General features: G+C 41.5%; 2 protein-coding genes across 8 annotated transcripts in view; one reads left to right on the forward strand and one right to left on the reverse strand.

Moving 5' to 3' along the window:
• Positions 1-17,967, forward strand: part of CNKSR2 (connector enhancer of kinase suppressor of Ras 2) — a 315,289-nt gene extending 297,322 nt beyond the window's left edge. For 4 of the 7 annotated variants that reach the window (XM_002719953.5, XM_002719954.5, XM_008272442.4 and 1 more), the window contains 2 exons: positions 11,944-12,140; positions 15,582-17,967. In XM_002719953.5, the coding sequence (XP_002719999.1) occupies positions 11,944-12,140; positions 15,582-15,797 (413 nt within the window). In that variant the 3' untranslated portion in view covers positions 15,798-17,967. Of the gene's footprint in view, positions 1-4,733; positions 5,930-11,943; positions 12,141-15,581 lie in introns of those variants that run through there. The other 3 variants (XM_070067189.1, XM_051827000.2, XM_070067188.1) reach the window with 3 other exon arrangements.
• KLHL34 (kelch like family member 34) lies at positions 17,928-21,550 on the reverse strand. Its single transcript, XM_002719958.5, has one exon. It carries the CDS (start codon positions 20,934-20,936, stop codon positions 18,990-18,992), a length of 1,947 nt encoding a protein of 648 aa, XP_002720004.2. The 5' UTR covers positions 20,937-21,550; the 3' UTR covers positions 17,928-18,989.
• Positions 21,551-22,715: the final 1,165 nt, after the last annotated feature.

The raw sequence follows: 22,715 nt of genomic DNA on the forward strand, positions 1-22,715 counted from the left end.
CCCAGTTGCTCCTCTTCCAGTGCAGCTATCTGCTGTGGCCCTGGAAGGCAGTGGAGGATGGCCCAAGTGCTTGGGCCCTGCACCCGCTTGGGAGACCAAGAGGAAGCACCCGGTTCCTGGCTTCGGATCAGTGCAGCACCAGCCGTAGCGACCATTAGGGGAGTGAACCAATGGAAGGAAGACCTTTCTTTGTCTCTCTCACTGTCTATAACTCTCTCTCTGTCTCTCTTTCTCGCTATCTAACTCCGCCTGGCAAAAAAGAAAAAAAAAAGAAAAAAGTGATCATCACTCTCACTTCATGATATTACAGTTCCACTCTCCATGGAGATCTACATATGTTGCTGCTGATAGGCTTAGATGTCTGCTATCAGTGACCTTTGGTATTTATTTGCAAGCAGCTTAAGACAAGTAGTCTTGTGGCTTTTGCCCTTAAATTTGTCCACAAGCTCAACAAAAATAGAACTGAGTAATGGATGGGAGTACGTGTTAATAACTCAGACAGAAGTAGAAAACTTTGTTCAAGTGCTCATATTTTTCAAGTACTTCTAATTTCCATTTTTAAGTGTGTTGAGCTCTTTCATTCTTTAAGGAAGACCTTTCTCACCTATTTTGTATTCACAATCATCTTCTTGCCACTTTTGTGCCTTCCCCCTTCCCCACTCTATAATCTAATTCACAGGCATTTGATTAAAGAATTGTGACTCTTCCTTAGCAGGTACATTATTAGAAGACAGGTTATATTTTTAAAACTTATATTTGCAGAATTTATATTTTTGCCTGTTATTGGTGTGGTCCCTAGTAGGGTACTTTCTAATTCATAAAACACAAGGGAAAAGAAACATCTTTCTCAAAATGTCCTATGTGAATTAAATCTGTGTCTCAAACAACTTGAGATACAGATCCACATTAGAATAAATCATTCTATATGTGATTGCATTTCATCTGGGTTCATCATTCAGATCTCCAGGGGTGTAGTAATAGGGAAACCAGATCTGTTTCTTATCCAGCTAGGCTGGTGGCTTCATAATTAGAAGTTTCAGTGATGAGTAGAAGCTTAATAAGGATTTGTTAAGTAATGTGCTAAACAGAAACATTACTGATTTCCTTTGGGGTAACATAGATATGTTGCTGTTGTTTCAAAATATAATTGATTAAAATCTTGGTAAATAGTGATGTTATTTTAATAGCAGCAATAGGGAATGTGTTTATAGTTAGGACATCAGCCAGAAGAAAATAAACAATTAACAGTCATAAAATAAAATTTTTGCTGCCATTTTAAAGAATATATGATTTCCACTTGTCTTTTGGGAAAATGAATAAAATTAGTCTGTCACTATAATAAATAATTTTAACTGGTTTGAGTATTTTGATTATCTGGGGGTAAATAAAGTTGTCAGCTATGACAGTACTTCAAAAAGTTTGTGGGAAAATGGAATTAAAAGTGTGATTTTGCTTTGGTGTAAAAAATGAAATCTAGGCATAGTTTTTTCACAATACATGTTACACATACTGTGCAAAAAATTTTTATACTCAAACTCATACTTTTACTTCCAATTTTCCACAGACTTTTTGTAGCACTTCATACAAAGGAGAAGAGTAGAAATAGGGACTTGGATACAATTGAGAAAGATTGAAAGTCCAAAGAAAATACAAAGGGAGAGAAAAGAGACCATTGAAGATCAGAAAGTAATTTCCAAAAAGTTAAAGACAAATAAATGGTGAAATTCACAGAAGTCAAAGGTAGACCTTCATGGAGTACTATCATCATTAAGTAGTTTTGTTTTAGAGATTTCTTATGAATTAACCACATACCAGCAGCTTTTTGTGCCCTTGCCTCTGTTCTACCTGGCTTGCCAGTGCATTCATACTTTAGATTTATAATGTTCACACCAAGATATACAGTTGATTCACTGCATTTGGGTCTCAGAGTATCTTTGGAGGCCTTCCCTTTGCCTCAAAAATAAATATGAACTATTTAAAAACACTACACAAAAGAATAGAGAATTTATTCAAGTACTTTACCAAGAACAATGATTTTGCCATAGTAGTAGACCAAGATATTTCCATCAGATTCCTCAGAAAAAAACCTTGGAATTGTTTGGGCTTGGTGATGGGACTACAGATAAAATGCTATGTGAAGTCCCCAACCTCAGGTCTTCTGACTTAGAATGTACTTGCATATGTAGTACAAAAAACTGACAGTACTCCAGACAGCCTTAACTACTGTATAGCTCATCCATCCCAATGTGACTAGTCTAACACAGAGGGTCTCTAACTGCAATGGGCACAAGAATTGCCTAGGTTGTTTATTTAAAATGCAGATCCCTTTGTTCCATACCCAGAAACTCTGATTCAGTAGATAAAGTATAAGGCCCAGAAATCTGTGTTTAACAGGCACATCCCCTCCTTACCCTTGAGATTCCATAGGTAATGATACTGACCATTACAGATACCCTGGGAGTAATCTTCTCTTACCCTAATATACACAGACTGGTAGCTAACTGTAACCATTTTGAAATAGTCATTCCCCACCACTACCCACTATCCTTCACTCTGCCGGAACATTAAACTGAAAAGGTAATTACCATATCTTGGGGTATAATTCAGCAATCTTATTGAAACAGTGTTATAAATATAACTAAGAGTGACTTTGTTACCAGGGCTGTCATTCAGGTTAGTATGGGATAGATGGGCATTGAAGAATGCACTAGAAATAATACCACTCATATAATGTTTCTATGGGGAAATGAGGGATATATTCAAAACAGCAACTTGAAAAATGTTTGAATTGCATAGATAAATTAAGAATAGCTTAAACTAAAAAATGACCTTGTGCCCCAGATTAGATTACCTCTGATTTTGCCACTTCAAACTCCATGACTTTATGAAACAAAATGGTAAGTGCTAGAGAGTGCAATCCAATACTAAATATTATTTAAAATGAAGTGCTGTGTTTTGTTTTATTTGACCTATGTATTAAGATTACTTAATTCCTAGCCCCTTTTCTACAAAGAGTATGACATTACTAAAAAAATAGTTCTGACTTTTTAACTACGCTGCATCTCACTTTCTAGATACCAGTGTTAGGAGCAACGTAGCATGGCCCTTCCTGCATTCTCTGTTCCCTCTCTCAATGTTCCTCCTTAATATAACTTTGTTCCAGGCTGGCACCGCGGCTCAATAAGTTAATCCTCCGCCTGCGCCGCCAGCACCCCAGATTCTAGTCCCGGTCGGGGCACCGGATTCTGTCCCAGTTGCTCCTCTTCCAGTACAGCTCTCTGCTATGGCCCGGGAGTGCAGTGGAGGATGGCCCAAGTGCTTGGGCCCTGTACCCACATGGGAGACCAGGAGAAGCACCTGGCTCCTGGCTTTGGATCAGCGCAGTGCGCTGGCTGCAGCAGCCATTGGGGGGTGAACCAATGGAAAAAAAGGAAGACCTTTCTCTCTGTCTCTCACTGTCCACTCTGCCTATCAAAAAAAATTTTTTTTAAATATAACTTTGTTCCTTCTTAATTTAACTCAGAAATACTATAAAATATTACAGATACAACTCTCTAGGCTACTGATAAATAGTGCTGATTTGTGTATGCTGATATTTGGATTCCTCCAGATCCATAATAAAGTGAGCTAAAAATCAATATTATGCAAATTGTTCTTAGTTTCTTAGGGCAATCCAGAAACTTCTGTCTCTTCCAGTTTCTTAACTCCTGGGCACGTGGCTTATTCTCAGTTGTAAAGTCACCCTTTCATTGCATTTACTCTGTTACAGCTTTTCATTTCTCTTCAACTTTGTATTGTTCAGCATATAACCTCCTTATCAGAGTGATACTAGCTAAGCTATTCTACTATCTCACTGATTAGGACATGATAGCATATATACATTGAGGTGGTCAGATAGCCTTTTGAGCAGAAGACCAGAAAAATGTTTTCTCATACTTGATTGGATGAACCTGAGGAAAGCTCTTGTATAGGAATACATTTTTTTTTTTTTTTTTTTTTTTTTTTTTTTTGACAGGCAGAGTGGACAGTGAGAGAGAGAGACAGAGAGAAAGGTCTTCCTTTGCCGCTGGTTCACCCTCCAATGGCCGCCGCTGCAGCCGGCGCACCGCGCTGATCCTGGCAGGAGCCAGGAGCCAGGTGCTTTTCCTGGTCTCCCATGGGGTGCAGGGCCCAAGCACCTGGGCCATCCTCCACTGCACTCCCTGGCCATAGCAGAGAGCTGGCCTGGAAGAGGGGCAACCGGGACAGAATCCGGCGCCCCAACCGGGACTAGAACCCGGTGTGCCGGCGCCGCAAGGTGGAGGATTAGCCTATTGAGCCACGGCGCCGGCTGGAATACATTTTAATTTTCATAAAAGACTGGTCATTTTACATGTGTATGGAGAATACTTTTAACATAAGCTTTTCTGATTAAAATTATAGATGTACATATGCAAGTTTAGAGGTGGGAAGAGATTTATCTGCACTGTATATTATTGTGTATCGTTGGACAATTCGCATTTCCAAACAACCAAGCTTAAAGCAAAAAGTATCCTATTTATGGCCAAGTAGACTTGCATGCCAACAGAAAAACATCATGGTATTAAAACCATATGCAATTCTAGCCATATTATTCTATTTTCTCTTCATGGGTATTGCATGATGGTATTTCTAATACAAATACTAATATGCTTTGGAAATAATGACACTCGCAGGTCTTTCATCATATTGTTATCACTGCTTTATCATATTAGGCTAATACACTGCGAGAGTTGGTAGAACCTCTCCATGCCAAATCGGATCCACTTCTGTTGGCACTCAACCCATTGGACTCACAGATTGATAAGCTAATGTTTAGAGAATTTAGATCGGAGAGAGTCGGCACGGCGCAGACTCAGCATCAACCTCTTGCAAGCAACTAAAATGGCCTCGTCCTTGCTGTTTATAACAGAAAACAGACTTGTAAAAAGCTTAGATCATCAAGTGTTTTGGATTGAGGGCCTCTCTAAAGGGATATTAAGAGGGGCAGGCCACTCTTAAGAAGAATTCGAGCTTTCTGCAGTGGGACTAGCGTAAGATCAAAGCCAATCAAGATGGAGCACAGTAACAGAAAACTGCCCTTTCTATGGGAGAACAGAACGGGAAAGGGTCTTGACTGGGGAAGGGCTCTGTGTGGTGACCCCTCAGTTGTGTTCTCCTGACGTCAGGAAAAGAGAGGGATCAGCTCCAATAACTAGAAAATACTGGCTGTTTAATGGACACTTCGCTGACCTCTTTAAGGCAAAGCAGAGGAATCAAATTCTGTATTAAGTGTATTTTGCATTTTTAAAGCTTGACGTGCTGTATTGTACTAAATTAAGTGTAATCTATTAAGGCAAGGTATACACAACCTGCGCTGAAACTTACTATGTTTATTCTATTATGAAGTGTATTCAGGTGCAACACAGAGACTGATTTTGGTGACACTTATGGAGAACATTCCTCCTGCCAGGCTTCACTAGATTCCTCAGCTAAAATCCTAACTTTCTCCTTATTTCTCGGCACTTGTATCCAAGTGGTGTGTTGCCTCTTAGGCAGGCATGAGCTATTCTTTTCTGTACACTATTCTGAATTTGTAGGCTATGGTTTTCCTTTTTGAAAAAGTATTTTGTCTGAATGTCTTTCGAATCAGCTTCAGATATTATTTAACACTATGTAACTCGGTCCCCTATGGCTCAATATTGCTTATTTTTCTTTTGTAGTGGTGTGAAATTTCCTTTAGTTGGATAAGATACATTGTAATGCTTTCAGTGCTAATTGATGGATATTTCATACTGTGCAATGAACAGATAATTTAACATTGTATTTTGAAATGTTTTTTTCTTCCTGTCACCATAGTGTGTGGTCTTGCATAATGTGAATACCTGTAAAAATATAAATTACTTAAAAATAAAAACATGACCAATCGGTATCAGATCTTTTTAGATAGCTAAATAATTTGCTAGATAGCTAAATATTTGCTAAGTATGCTTGATAGTAAATTTCTTTCTAAAGAGAAGTAATCTATGCTTCTTTCTCACAAATGGAATCTGTGTTGTGAATAAAATCACATTGATCTGCCTTACAATTGCCTCTGTGCTCTAACCATTTTAATGTGTTTTTTAGGTGTACATATAAAAATGATGGTTATGGTATGTAGAAATCCATCAAAAACCATTTTATTGGCATTTAATATTGATGGAACTGTGTTGGGTCGTTATGCCTGTTTAAGTCATAGTAAATTTTATGATCCGAAGAATTTTAGTTTTTTCTCATTAAGGAATATGGTGAATCTACTTTTTAAATATAATCAACTCTTATCTTTGGTTTGAACATTTCCCCTTTATGAATTCCTGCCCAAGAGCCATGTAACTTGACCTCCATATCTCTATTAGTTGAATTTTCTAATTTCTGGGGGTGAATCTGGACTTTGTCACTAATGTTTATGAGTGTCCACCGAAGAACCTTCCATTCTTTGGGTCAGTAAATCAGTGCTAAGGACAGCAAGATTTTTCCATCTGAATTGTCATAAAAACTACTTGTAATACTCTGAAAATTCAACCACTGACATATATTTGTATCATCAAGTCACATGATTTGACATAAATTACATGCCAGGAGAAAAAAGTGTAGAGTAGACTTTAGTTCTTGCTCTTTTGTCATATCTTTATGGAAGTAAGCTTTACTGTCATTAAAAAAAACAAGGACTTATATACACCAGAGTCGGCCATGCTTGATTTTGACAAAGCATATCATCATTCTTACAAAGGCGACTTTACATGTTCTTCAGAAAATACATAGCAATATTGGTGGAACCACTCAAACTGTACTTTAAAAAAAAAAGGTTTTTTCATCATTGCATTGATTTTATCAGAGAAATTATTACCTAATATTAATGTGTGGGCATTGTTATTTTGCCTAAAAGAAAGTAAATTCTTCTAATTATGAAATAAGCAGTTGAATACAGAGGGAAGATTAAAAGCCAGCTTTTAAATCATATACTTTGTTCTGATGTAATTGTCTCCTCCCCCTAGTTTTACAATGCTAGCCATGGCTGTCCAGTTGACTTATACATTAGACTGAATTAAGAGTGCTAGCATTTAATTATAAAACAATTCAAATTTCATCATTTTTAGCATAAAACCTAGAAGAATACTAAATTAGAAGTTTGTTACCTTATATATAAATAAATTTCCTTATGGTGTGTTAGTAAGTTAATATTCATAGAAAATATTCCCGTGGCCTCAATGCATATGTTAATTGCCCTTTGTGATAAGAATAGTGTTCCACATACTTGATGTCATTTGCCTGGAAGCCTTAAAACACTCTGTGGTTCTACAAGAATGAATGCATCTAAGATTTGACTGGTGACTAATTCGGCTATGTCCTGCATTCTCCCATTTGTGATTCAACCTTTTCCAACCTTCTGTGTTTATTACACGGCTGTGTTGTGGAAAGAACAACTGTTTCCACTAGGACATCACTGTCCAATTTTAAAAGAGCACAGTTCCCTTCCAAAATATGTACCAAAACACATTATCCATTATTGATTTTAATTCTTCAAGAGCCGAACTGGTATATTCATTTGTTGTTTTTTTTTTTTTTTTTTTTTTTTACTCTCTTTCAACATTGTCATCTCAGGGGCAGGGAAATGGGGAGGACACTAGAGTGAAATTTTAGGTTGCCAAGTTTTTATTCATCTCCCTTTAACATTCACCAAAGAAATATGAACGATATGATACAATTGACTGTCCTAATAGTTTTGCAGTCTCCTGATAGGGAACCCTCTTTAGAGTGCTTTGTACATAAAATACAGAAAATCCTCACTCCATTTGAATGTGCTGGGTTCACAAGGCAATGTGCCACATAGGAGAAAGGGAAATGCAAACCTGAGTGACACAAATTCCACTCATGGCAAAGTCACATTCTAGGTCTCTGAAGGACAATACACAGGGTCTTATTAGGTATAGGAAGAAAAAAAATTGGAATTTCTCCTTAGGTTTCATATTTAATCCTTTTGAATCACTTTCTGATGTTTTGGAGCATCTATGTCATATAAAGTAACACATATGTTATAACTAGGGGATGGTACACAATCCAAAAAAACTGATCTTGGAAGGAAATACATCACCCAAGGACTCTACAGTAGTTGAGAAATGTGTCTTCATCTTCTAGTAGGCAATTTGCAATAGGTTTCAACAACTTAGTAAAAAAAAAAAAAGAGAACCTACTTTTTTTCATTAGCTGATCTTTCCTGTATCACCAACTACCTAGAAATCACATGCATTCTGAAAGAATCAACTTATGATGCTCATTACCTTCCTAGATTCACAGTATTCCATAGTGGAGCACAATATGAAGGAGGCAATACAGAGGATCTCCTTTCACCCCTGCCAAGTATGACATAGCCAGAAATGACCCCTCCCTTGGCACAGAATACAAGATATTGCATCAAAAACTCAATTGTGATCTTCAAGTGTATTAGTCCATGAAATTTTGTATAGGAAAGGAAACTTTATATGTATTCTTTGGTTTGCTGAAATTGGAATAAAAAGTATGTAATCTGACACAGGACTAATTTATATGTTGTAAATATAATTTGGGGGAAGTTTATTCCTGCAAAGTCCCAGATTTCCTGAATAAATTAGATACATATTAAAATATCCTTATAGCAGTAATACACAGCCTCATTAGGAATCACAGAAGGTTCCTGAATAAGTCCTGTGATTTGGGTGTGGTCTCCCACACTTTGCCGACTTTCAGAAAACATTCATTCAAATTGCAAAAGAGCTGGTTTTCAGTCAGTGTTCCAATGGTTGAACTGGCACATCGAACAAAATGCAATCAGGAAGCAGACCTCACCAAGTGCTTGCCTCCTCTTCCAAAGCAAGCCTCTCCTCAAAGAAGAAAAACAAGGGTTGATAAAGGACAGAAGGCCGAAGAAAAATGAGAAGGAGATGAAGAAGAGGGCAAAAAGAGAAGAAAATAAAGGTGCTTTCATATTTTCAGTTGCCACAGTAGCCTCAATTGACTTAATTGGTATTCTTCTGAGAAAAATCAAGGAAACCAATTGAAAATTATAAAAGAAAATAAAGGTCTGTTTTTGTCTTAAATGTTGAGTTCTGTGTTGTTTTGACTGTTGAGCACAGTGAATCAGATTTATAATGTGACTCTGCCCCTCACTCCCTTCCTTTGAAAATAAAAGGACTCTTTGTCTAGTGTTAAAATGTTAAATAATTGGTGGCATTTTGTGGTAGCCTGGAATCTCAGTCCCTCATCCTTACTCATCCCACTACTGTGTCTTGTGCAGTGTTGCATATGTGTATGATGTGTAGTGGTTTGAGGGGGTGCGTATCTCTGATAAGAGCCACAATATCCCATTACTAGAAAATGTTTCTGTGTTCTGTCTCATTGTGATTCCTTGTTCACATGTGCTGCCCAGAGATAAATCCATACTCAATTCTTCTTACAGCTGTCAAAGCAGATTTTTTGTAGAATTATGTTACCTTTTAGTTCAAGAAGGGGGAGGGAGTTCCAGTTGATATTTTTAATAGCTGTATATATATATATATATCATTTTATATTAAATCTTCACTTATCCTTCTTAAGGTACAACTACATTGAAATTTTATAAAAAATCAACCATCTGCCCCAGATTTACACAACTTTAAGAATTAGGGGAAAAAGAAAACTGGGTCAAATGCTTTTCTAAGCAAAATATATATTCCCTATAGTGTTAGGTAATATGGAGAAAGGTTTTCTTAAAATAAAAATTTACTACATAAAAATATTTCTGCCTCCCTTAAGTCCTAAAACTATAATCTGAATCCTTTTCTTCCCTTCCCTTTCTTTCTAGAACTGAAAGAGTAATAATACATTAGATTACCTGATACCTTAACTACTATAATTCACATCAGTTAGGCCTCCCATTTCGTCCCCACCCTCTACTCTATGAAATTATGTCTGGCTTTAGAAGCAGTCTTGCTGTGAGGCAAAAAGAATGCAAACTACTAAATAATTCCTTGGTATCCTTTCATGGCCTGTGATTTTATGAAATAGAATTATGCTGTGCAAATGTATCCTTGTTTTTACAAATCCATTTAGTTACTTTAAATGACTATATGATTTTGTGCTTTCCTCATTCCAAACCATTCTCAGTTAAAATTCCCTATCTTGCTTCCATCTTTCTCTCAATCAACAAAGCAGTTTCTCCTTTTTGTAGTCTTCCATCCATCCATCCTTCAAAACCCTGTAAGGTGTTGAAAACGAGAATGAACCAATAGAAAACTAATAAGCTGTTATTTAAAGGGATTTTTATATTTTTGGGTTTTAGATCTAACTTAGATATATGGTTAGAAGTTAAAATTCACCATATGAGATTTAGTGATACCTTGTGCTGTTGATAAATAATTCTAATGGAAGGACTCAGTGGTCAAACCTGCAATTATTTGCTAACCTCATAGCAGGACCAAAAATTGATTGTGGAATTTACATAAAGCTTTTAATCCTAAAGGTGATCCCTTCTGGTTAAGGTACTGTATGTTTTGAATATTTTTTGGTAGTCTTAGGTATACTCTTTTAAAAAATTTACTTTTGGAATGCTACAGTTGAGGAAATATTACATTATAAGTACCTACTATCACATATAAATTCCAAACAATTACTAAAATATGGAAGTATACAGTTCTTGCTAAAATCATGGATTCTGAAGCCAGACTGTCTAATTCCAGTTCTCACCTCACCACTTAATAAATGTGACCTTGAGCAAGGTACTTCCCTGCTATAAGATGAATATCAAGGATATCTACTAAGTATTGTTGTGAGGATCAAATAAGGTCATGAATGTTAAGAATTTACTCTCCTTCCTGGCACATAAACATAAAGGTTAAGTAGTATTACTACTATTTGGGAGTCATTTATTAAAAACTATGCCAGAAAGTCTAAAATATTCACATGTACCATGGTGGAATGAACCATATTTTCACATTTATTCTTTGAGCCAATATAGTTAGTATACCTCAAATATGAGTCCATCTATCTATTAAAAGAAATACAAGATAGACCTACTCTATAAATCCACCTACCCAAGCACCATCTTATTCCACCTTTCTTTTATCATTGTTGAGAAAGATTTGACATCCGTGTTCAGACAATTAAGCAAGATGAGAGTTTTATTTGTTTAGGTACATCTAAGATCCTTGAGACCAACCTCCAATTTTTTTCTCAAAAATACTTAATTGGAAGACTTTCTTCCATTGTCTTACAGTTGTGTAGTAGCTTATCTTAGCACATGTCAGGGTTTTTTTACCTCATTTGCATATAAACATATTCCCATAATTTGTTTTAATTACAACATTGATAATTCATTATCAGTTGCTGTATTTCTGTTGTGCTGGGCATTACTATGGCACTCACATAAAACCTAATAATCTTCTATTGCTCAATTGGAAGATTTTTATAATCAAATATATTCTGATGAATGCCATTCCATTATATTAAGTCTGCTCTATTTAAGTAAAACTTCTATGCTTATCAGTATAATGATAAGAGATAGTCATTAATGTTTTAAAATATTAAAATATGTACAGGATTGTTTTTGTGTTGTGTACCTTTTGTACTCTAATTCTTTGAACTTAATGGACTCAAGATACATATGGTGATTTTCTATTAAGACACTATTTTGCTAACCAATAAATCCTATTATTTGATCACTCTAAAACAATTAAATGCCCATAGCTAATCTTACCCAGTATAACTAACAGATGTGGATTTGTTGAGTTCTTTATACTAGTGTTTTCCAAGCCATTCATTATCCCGTTTTTCAAATAGTTTTAATTTTGTTTTTAGAGTGTCAAATAACTGTTTATCACACTGAATAATGCATTCTATCTCTCTCTCCACTCCCTCTCCCTCCCTTCCTCCTCAACCCCCTTCCCAACACTGCAGGTGAAATTAGGGAAGAAAAGTTAGGAGATTCACTGCAAGATTTATACAGGGCACTGGAGCAGGCCAGTCTGTCACCATTAGGAGAACATCGCATTTCAACCAAGATGGAATACAAGCTGTCATTTATAAAAAGATGTAATGATCCTGTAATGAATGAAAAGCTACACAGGCTGAGAATTCTCAAAAGCACTTTAAAGGTAAGATATGAAATATAAGGAGAAATTCCTTCAAAGAGATTAATTTTTGAACTCAAAGTGGATTACCAGATACTATAAGCTAAGAAATAAGAGGGTACATCAGAAAGTTCATGGAAAATTGAATTAAAAGGTAAGATTATTGTGATACAAAAAATTTTTAAATCTGTGCATAGTTGTTTTCTTTTAAAAAAAAGATTTATTTATTTATTTGAAAGAGTTATACAGAGAGAGAGAGAGAGAGAGGTTTTCCGTCCGATGGTCCACTCCCCAGATGGCTGCAATGGCCGGAGCTGCGCCAGTCTGAAGCCAGGAGCCAGGAGCTTCTTCCAGGTCTCCCACGCGGGTGCAGGGGCCCAAAGACTTGGGCCATCTTCTACTGCTTTCCCAGGCCATAGCAGAGAGCTGGATTGGAAGAGGAGCAGCTGGGACTAGAACCGGTGCCCATATGGGATGCCAGCACTGCTGGCGGCGGCTTTACCTGCTACACCACAGCGCTGGCCCCTGAACTCTTTAAAGTCGACATTGTGTCCAATTGACACTTCTCAGCTTTTTTAATGCTTTTTGGCTCACTCACGAAGATGTACCGGCTTGCCTAGCACTCTGCTTTTCCCAGATCTGAAAGTGAGGATTTTTCCATAGGGGATCCATATGGGATGCCGGCGCTTCAGGCCAGGGCATTAACCCACTGCACCACAGCGCCGGCCCCAACATAGTTGTTTTCATAATATGCATTTTCCATGAACTTTTTGAAATGAGAGGCTAGACGGAAGAAGAGGTAAACAGCAATAACTTAAAACTGAGCTATTCCCATATCATAAGTGTCTAAGTAAAGAAGAAATCATCTTAACTCTTCATTAATGTCCCAGATTACTGAGTAAATGTTATGTGACAGTTCTAAGAGAAAAATGCATAGCTGTTTTTATTCCAGTCTTTCAGTCTCCTAAGATAAATATACCATATAGTGTAATTATTAGAGTTATTAAAAGAACACAGCATGCATGCAGAATGCAACTGTGAATACTGAAATGATATAAAAGATTTCCTGAATGTTTCCTATGTGCACTGCACTGCATTTCGTGTGAAGCCACAGTGATTTGTGTTCCAGGTAGAAATCTTATAAGATGTTCTGTTTACACTGTCAAATCCCAACACACATGGTGTCTTCCTATTAGACATTTCTGTCAGTGCTTACATTAGCTCCAGCTTATTATGCCACCCCCAGATTCAGGAGAGGATGGTCAAGACAGAGGAGCAAAGAGGCAGCGAGTTGAAGGGAGCAGACAGTAGATTCCCCTCACAGTGCAGGTATGAGCTGGGTAGGGGGTGGAGGAAGCAGAGATGGGTTGAGGAGTGGGCCAGCCATACAAACCACCTGATCAAAGTCCTACACCCTTGACAAACCAAAAACAGGGGTGACTATTTAGCCTGGCATTTAAGATTCTAGTTAAGATGCTTTGTGTCCCAAATTGGAGTAGCTGGATTCAATTCCCAGCTCTGGCTGTTGAATCCAGCTTCCTGCTAATGCAGACCCTTGGAAGCAGTGATGAAGGCTGAAGTAATTGCATTCCCACCACCCACAGAGGACACCCAGATTAAATTTCTTGCTTCAAATGCTTAGTCCTGATCATTGGAGTTATTGGGGGGTGAACCAATGAATGACAGCACTCTCTTTCTCCCTCTCTCTCCTTTCCCCTCTCCCTCCTCCTTCCCTTTCCACCTCCCTCTCAAATAAAAAATCAAAAGCAGAAAAAAACGTTATTATATAGAGTATGTGACACAGTAATTTCAGGAAACAAAAGGTTAAGGGACTCCTTTAAGAAATAGTTCAGATCCATAGCATGCTACTGAGGTTTTGTAATTTTGAAATACAATTGAATATCAAAGGGATTTTTAAAAATCGCAAAACTATTTGAAAAACCCTCAAGTAGTAAGCAGCCATGTTTGCAGTCAATTTTCTGTTAGTATTTGGGCAAACATGACTGCAAATTCATGAGACAGCTTAGTGGACTTTTGGTAACAAACCAAAATTTTAGAGAAAGCGATAATATTCATAAGAATAACTGCAGTGACCAACCCTACTCCAAAGATATTCTCCTCACCTTCTCACCTTATGGAGCCCCACCCTGTTTCCCAATTCAGTTCCAAACTGCCTGGTTTGAAAGGCAGGCAGGCATTTTGAAGCAGGTCAGGTTCGGGTATCTTAAAGACCTTCTCCTCTCTCTCTACCAGCCCCTTGCCCCTGACTTTCATGCTCTGTAGATTCACCCAAAGCATTTTCTTCCAGTGACAAAGAATATGAGCTGCTGCTTGTGGTCAGTTATAATTAAGTATTCATGAATCTCCAGGTACATGATACTCTGCTTGACTCTCTAGGGCAAAGAAAGAAAATGAAAAAGTCACTGTAAAGAAATGTCCCTCACCGGTTTAAAAAAGAAAAAAATGAACTACAGAACCCTGTGCTTTTTAACATGAAAAAGTAATAGGGAATGAAATATTCCATTAGGGAAAAACAACTGTCCAAGAAACCCTGGGGTGTGAGTAGTTCCTGGAATTATAACAGGCTACTTCAAGAAGCATAGATCTGAGATCCCGCCACAGGCAGCTCTCAACATCTGCATTCTGTCTAATCATAAACCAGAGAACTTGGGCTCCTAGCTCTCTTCATTTCCCTCCCAACTCCTGATTAGCTCTTCTCACTTGCTACAGCACATTTCCTAGACTTCCCTACCCCTTCCTTAGGTCCATAAAAGACAAGACTGAGTTTCTCAGACTGTTGTAACCCCTCTCCTCCATCCCGCATTCCACCTGCGAGATTGTCTTCCACTGGCAATAGTTGTATCTCGGTGAGCTATACCAAAGTGAAGCTTAGTGTTTAGGTGAGACCCAGCCTCCAACATAGAAGGAAGAGCTCTTCTCCATTGCACACCCTTCATGCTATAGGAAAGGAGTTGTAGCATGTACATAGCAAGAACTCCATGTTTTTGGTAACAGGAGGATAGCCATGCTCACTCTATTCAAGCATGAGGACGTTATGGCACACCTGAAGACAGGACACATACGAAAGTATCTCAAGGGATAGAATGTGATAGGTTCATGGCAGCATTGCAGTTGTATAAGGCCATCATTGAGGAAGAAGATCCTTATTATGATTATTTAAGGAAGGCTTCAAGAAATGAGAGGGGCCTTAACTGGCACTTAAAGCATGAGGAAGGTTTCCACAGGCAGAGATGAAAAACAGAACAGGCCATTTTAGACTGGGCAATACCAGGCATCCCTTGTTTGTAGGGGAAACAAATGTACACCAGGATTTGATTCTAAATACCTGAGTGTGAGTATAACAAAGCCATTTGTTATGAAATTCTGATGTTTTCCTACTAGCTATTTATTTCAAACCGGAAAAGTTTATCCATATCTTAACTATTAAATCCTTGTGCTTTTCAGGCCAGAGAAGGGGAAGTAGCCATTATCGACAAAGTCCTAAACAATCCAGACTTGACATCTAAAGAATTCCAGCAATGGAAGCAGATGTACCTTGACCTTTTCTTGGATATCTGTCAAAATACCACCTCAAATGATCCATTGAATATTTCTTCTGAAGTAGATGTAATCACTTCCTCTCTAACACATACTCATTCATACATTGAAACGCATGTGTAAGTGTATTATGCCTTCAGGCCATCCAGTACCTGCGGGTACTGTGAACCAGTATATAAGGTAGTTTTTATATCTGTGTGGGACACTTGACAAGCTATACTTTAATGTTACCAAACTATATGAAACAAATCATATATGGTCATAATACCACTGTCTTTAATGAGCATTTGTATATTTTATATGCAATCAGTGCTCAGCTTATGTTTACCATGTGCAAAATCAACTGTCTTTAATGACTTACAATTAACTTTTGCAAACAACTCTGAATACAGGTGGTCTTCAAATAGTGAAACCACAAAAAGGCAGTTTTCTATCTAAGGTCATCTTTTCTCCCTTTAAGTTAATTTTATATAAACAAGACTTCAAAGTAATTCACATTTTTTCAGGTGCAGATATCCTTGTGGGTGGGAAAGAATTTAAACCTTTTTTATATTTATTAAAATGTTCTAAGAATTTTCTTAAACATTGCACAAAGTTTAATGCTGTAGTTTTATTTTTGTGAAATGTAGGTGTGCATACAAGAGTTGAGCAAAACAGAAGAGCATCGACATAAGAAAAGTTCAGGTATCTAATATTCGTCTTAATAGTCTATTAACTTGTGAAAGCTGGTTAATGGAAATACTACTCCAAATCTATGAGAACACTTAATGGTGTATCAGGGCAAAGCTTTGTAAGATGTTTTTGTAACTAAGACCAAAACTGAAGATAGAGCTGCTTTATTTTCTTGGTTTAAATCTTCCTTTATTTTTGTAGTGATGAAATGCTGATTGTGTACAGAAGAATTTGAGAATGGATTTTTTAAAAATAGACTTAACTCACCCAGAAAGGCAGCTAATAGGTATATATATATAATTTCAACCCAAACTCATATTTTTAAATGCTAATTCTTAAAAGCTAAGGTATAAAGTGAAATGAATCAACTTTCCAGGTAGTTTCCAATTCTTCCCCTAGTCCGTTAATTAAAATTATGTAATTATATTTCAGGCAGGGAATAAAATATGTTTAGTTACAGACTGATATGTGTTATATCAGTTATAGAAAACAATGTTGAAAATAGAAATGTACTTCTCTCATAAGGAGCAAGAGGGTAATAATGGTCACTCAGAGAGATGTCACATTGAATTAGATGACAGAGACAATTTAAAGGTTTTCTTCCTAGCATCATGAATTGTTCTATAGAGTGGATGAAGTCTAAGAAAAAGTCCTCTTCATATATTTCCATTTATAAGCGTCTCGTTTTTGAAAGTGATCACAGCATGAAAATGACTGTGCTGCTTTTTAGTGTCTGGCTGCATAACGTACAAGTCACAATTTGCTGTTTTTTCAGGAGGAGAAAGGGACCCTCCTTTACTATTCTATATCCTAAAATCTAATCAGCTTTATACTGTTGCCTGTACAGCTCAGTGAATGTACTTACATCTTTAAGAGTTCAGATATATGCCAGTGACTATTTTTGCTGTAGAGGAGAAAGTTAAAAACTCCACAGCGGGGATCTTTTTCTTTGCTTTTGAAACCACCATTGAATCACTGTCGTTTTGCAGACTTTGCACAACTGTACAGGAGAGTGGCCTTTCTGCAGCACATTTTCAGTAATCCTATATTTAGTCAAAAATGGATGAGAAATCACGTATTAATGTTTGTATGGAATTTTGGGTCCAGTGTAATATTTTTATCATTTAAAAAAAACCCTATTTGTAAAAACATTTATTTACTGCATGGATACTGACACACATTAAATTTGTGGAATTTTGTATATGTAAAACAGAACAAAACAAAAATACCCTCTTGTCCTAAAATGAAGTGTGCTTGTTCCAGTTGTTTAGATTTATTGATGTTTACTAGACCAAATGTGTATGTTCACTTAAAAATATCTGTACCTGATGGGTGTGTCATGTATACAGTGGCCGGGTTTGGCCTGTAAACAGTAACAGTTGATGGGAAGACTAGCTCTGTTGCTACTAAGCAGCTTTTACTTTTGTAAAGTCAGCTCTGTTGTTTTCAATGGTAAAAATTAAACTAATGAATTTTACAAGACTCATGGCTAGCCTAGCATGAAAGAGACCTTTTGCCACTATATATCTGTACATTTTATTGCATTAGTTTCAAATCTAAGAGAGAGGCAGCACTGTAAAATGAAGTCGAATAAATTCAGCTTTTAATGAATCCTTACAAAGCACTTACTTTATTCATGCAAAGTCCTTACCATGTTTCTTTGTGATCTAATCACACAGCCACCTACTTTCCCTACCCCAAGTACAAGTTCTAACCTTGCCACCCTGTTGGTGTCACAAGCCAGAAGTAACACCCGTTCAACACATACAAGTATCTTCTCTGTGAGGCCCCGAAAAATCAAACCGGTTTCCCACTTGTCTGACATGTACTTTAAAACTTCACCTCCTTTCTCTGTGATTGTTTGGAGGAAGCGAGGATAGCCACCAAAAAATAAGTGAATTAGTATGACTTTTTACAAATACAACCTTTATGACTAAAAGATGCGGAAAAAATGACTTAAAACCAATGAGCTCTCTAAAGCCTAAACAAAAGCAAACTAGGGGTGAGGATAGGAGACCAAAAAGTTTAACCAAAAAATTAAAAAAATTATTCTGAGGTTTTATTTCTCCTTTCAGTTCCATATTGATATGGAACCAGTAGAGCAGAACTAAAACCCTGATTCTGGACTATTCAAGGGTAGTTCTCCTTACAATGATTCCATAGCATTTAACCAAAGCACTTGCCTCGCCCTTCACTTATTCAGCTAATGCCCTCTTCTAGGACTGTTTATTGCAGCTTTTAAAGCCAACAATTTTCTAGGTTTTGTATTTAACTCCTTGTACATTTTTTCAAGTTTTTTTTTTTTTTTTTTTTTTTTTTTTGGCACAGAAGTAACTACTGTTTAGTACCGAGGGAAACTCTTTAGAGGGAAAATAAGATCATTTTATCTTTTTGAAAGTCCACCTTTAGCCCAGCGTGAGACTTTTTAAAAATCACCAGCTCACTGCAGTTGAATCATGTATTCTTCTATTTGACCTATCCCGTTCCGCATTCTCAGTTCAAGGAGAACCATTCGTCTCTGGCCAAGGTCTCGTTTGCCTCCTTACCCTTGAGAAGCCACTGTGCTCCCAGAGGCCCACTCTTGGAAAAGCCCAAGTCAAGCAGAACTTTCTCCTCGGTGACCTGCAGACTGCACTAACTCATTTAGCCCAGGACTAAATCCAGCGCCTCTCTAAGCTCTCCGTCCTTCTCCACGTCCCCACCGTCAGCCAGCTGCAGCACCGCGCACTGCAGGCCACTCCAGGCCCAGGGCAGCACGCAGCCTATGTCCTCCCACCGGTCCAGGTCAAGGTCGTAGCCCACCACATTGCGGGTAGGCACCTGGCGGGATTCCCGCCACTTGAGGCCTCCCAGCAGCAGCGCTGTCTCCTCCACCACAGCCAGCCCATAACAGAACCGGTCATAGGGTAGTGGCCGCAACCGAGTCCACTGGTCAGAATCGGGGTCATAGCGTTCAATCTCCGAGAAGGGCTCAAATTGCCCCAGAAAGGCAAACACTTTGCCACGTAGTACCGCCAGGTGGTGCCCAAAGCGGGCGGTGCCCATAGGTGCCCTTTTGCTCCATGCCTTTTCCCCGGGGCCCAGGGCGTACAAGTCCCGCAGGCTGCTCGCACCTCCTTCACCTCTCCCTGCTTTGCCCCCAGAGATGTACACGACGCTGCGCTCCCCGACGGCCCCCGCATGGCCATGCAGCGCCCGCGGCAGGGCACCAGCTGGCGCCCAGCGGTCCCTGCGCAAGTCATACATCTCCACCGAGGCCAGTGCCTCACCGCCTGCGCCCAGGCCCCCGACGGCCAGGAGACTCTCACCCACAGCGCCGCACCAGAAGTAGGCCCGCGCTTCACGCATGGCGGGCACAGTGGTCCAATTGTGAGAACGCGGGTCGTATCGGTGCACTTGGGCTGTGACCATCCGCGGGCCATCGGCCAGGGGAGAGGAGGCGCTGCCTGAAGGGATCTCCCCGCCTAGGACAAATAGGAAGTTGCCCAGGGTGCATACGCTGTGCCCCAGCAGTGGTGCGGGCAGCTGCGTGAGGCTGTGCCAGCGGTGGTTGTACACGTCGAAGGCCACCACTTCCTGAGTGAATTCCCACTCCTTCTCCTCCTCCAACTCTTCCTCTCCCCCCTGCTCCTGCTCTTCTTCCTCCTCGGGCTCTGCCACGGCGCCCCGGCCCCTAGCTGCCTCCCGGGGAGCCGCAACCTCTTCCGTCATGGCCTCCCGCGTCCTGCGCCCCCCAATCAACAAGATGCGCGTCTGGGGGCTCCGGACGCTGGTCTGCTCGCCCTGCAATAGCGGCTGGCGGGAAGGCGCCGTGTGGTAATTGAGGGCTTGGATGATGAGGCCCTTGATGCGGGCGGGCAGCGTGAGGCCGGAGCCCGAGTACATGCGCCGCAACAGGTCGGCGGGCACCAGGCCGAAGCGGATACGCTCGAGCAGCGCTGTGCAGTGAGCCAAGCGCTCCGCCGCGGGCTCCTGCCGCAGCCAGGCCAACGCCAGGCCCAGCAGCCGGGCCTCTGGCACCCGCGCCACATCGGAGGCACCCAATATGGCCCTCAGCGACGCAGGATTGAGCTCCAGCAGCCCTGCGGGACCCGCGCCCTTTGCCAGCAGCTCCCGCAGGTGGCGCACAACGCACCGCTCGGCTGCGTCCAGCGTGTGCACCAGGCCAAAGCGTGCAGCCACGTTGGCGGCAAAGCAGCAGTTTTCAGGGGCCAGCTGTCGCTCCAGGTAGCGGCCGCACAGGCCCAGGGCCTCGGTGACCTGCAGGTAGCTGGCAGCCTCCAGAGTATCCTCTACGGTGTCCATGGAGAGCGGCAGCCAGGCAGTGTAGATGAAGTCCAGCAGGCGCTGCAGGCCGGCCGCGGAAGGCACGTGCAGGTGGATCACTCGAGCCCGGGATTCCCGCGTGTGGCTCTTGAACAAGGCCCTGAAGTAGTCGCTGGAGCACGCCAGGAGCGACCTGTGCGCAGGGAACTCGCTGCCTTCGGCCTCCAGTGTCACGTCGCACAGGAAGCCCTCGGCGCGCAGGGCCTGGTACCCGGTGAGCAGCGAGCCGCCATGAGCTTTGCAGTAAGACAGGAAGTAACTCATGATGCCCCGAGCGGGAAGCGGCCGGGCCGGGACTGGGGCCAGCCAGGCTCGGCTGGAGGCATCCCCGGACACGACACCCCCACGACCCCGGCGCGACCCTCAGAGCCCCTAGCAGGGGCCCATTTTTGCCTGCTCAGCTTAAAGCCCAAGGCTTCTTCATCCAGGTCCGCAGATCGTCCCCTGCACCTCTCAGAGCAAATCTGGTATGAGAAGGGTTCCCGGAAGCCCCTAGTGGCGGAGGGCGCGGAGTTTGGAGTCTTCTGCGGGGTGCGGGGCTTGGTTTCGGCGCTTGCGGAGGCTGCCAGTGCGTTTCTCAAAGACCCCTCTCCGGCCCGATCTGGGGAACGTACACCTGCGCGACAGGGGCGGTGGTGGCCGTGCAGCATCACCTGGAAGGGCCGAGCTGCCGGTGGACTCCGGAGATGCTGGATCTCTGACGGCCCAGACGCGTAGATGCGGCCCCGACTCGGGGCGACCCGACAGTGTGGGGCAAGGGCTCTGACCCCCCGGGGTGGACGAGGAGGACGGGTTCTGCGGGCACCCGCGAGGCCCCGAGACAACTGGCTACAGGGCGGGGGGTGGGGTGAGTTTGTTCTGCGCGGAGGATCAAATCAAAGCCTGGAGGATTAAGGAGGGGGGGCGCGGGTCAGAGCGACGGGTTAGAGGCGTGATTGGGCGCCGCACATAACATGCCGGTAGCTCACCACGACAGGAATAGCGCGCCGCCTCGGCCTCCCTGGAGCGCCCCGCCCCGCGCCAGGACTCCTGGCCGCAAACCCCGAACCAGGGCGCAGGAGCAAGCCGCCTGGGCCAGGAGCCTGCCGGTCCCCCAGGGGGTCTAGAGAACCCCGCTGAGGATTCAGGGGCAAGAGTTCACTGGCGAGGTGCGAGTCTCCCCGGACCCGGCTTGGTGGTGTGCGAGAAGGGGCGTCCGGTTGGGCCGGGAGTGTCGACCTCCTGGAGTCCCTGTGCCTGGGAAGGAAGCCCCTGGCGCAGCGTTGTGCTTTGAGAAAGTCCTCATTAGGCCGGCGGGCGCGGGGATTAAGCGGCAACTTTGCGCGCTGACACCCAGGAGGTCGCTGCGCGCTGAGGCGCTGGCGGCGAGAACCACGCCCCGGCGAATCCAGGGCTCCGCGCCCGCGGCGTTGGATAACTCGACCCTCACCTGGACTCACCCTTGCAGGATGCTGGACTTACCCTGCGTCCTCCGGAAGGCAGCTCGCCTTAGCCGAGCTGGCTTCTCTCATTTTCCACATTCGGGAATTTGCTCCCATACCCACCCGCTCCCTGACCCTAGCAAGGTTGCGCCTTCCTATTACTGGACGCTGCCGGACCCATCCCTTTACAGCAAGGACAAGAAAATGGTAGCTGACTTGGATTTGCTGCCTTTGAATGACCACTTCCTTTCATAAAATAATTTGTTCTCATTGCTCTCCTTGACTTTTCACGCTCTCTGATCTGCTGCACCTCACTGCCTTGACAAGATAATGGACAGTAAGGTTGCAAAGCTCCGTAGAAGTGGAGTTTTGCAGGGCCCTTCCTTGTGAAGTTATTTTTGTAGGAAATACTCAGCAGGGAAATTACGGCTGCAAACTGCCCCAGTCCTGAGACATTAGGAAAGCACCTCTGCATCGCCCCCATCCTGCTCTCCCCTAACTAAATGATTAATGCGCGTGCAGCTGCTCTTTCTTGCCTGTGTGAGGCTTCCTATGTGTTTTACTTTCATCTACAATTGATTTTTCTATTTTCTGATGCAATCTCTCTGGTGGTCTGTTTTAC

This window comes from Oryctolagus cuniculus, chromosome X, assembly GCF_964237555.1.
Source record: "Oryctolagus cuniculus chromosome X, mOryCun1.1, whole genome shotgun sequence".
Classification (NCBI taxonomy): Eukaryota; Metazoa; Chordata; class Mammalia; order Lagomorpha; family Leporidae; genus Oryctolagus; species Oryctolagus cuniculus.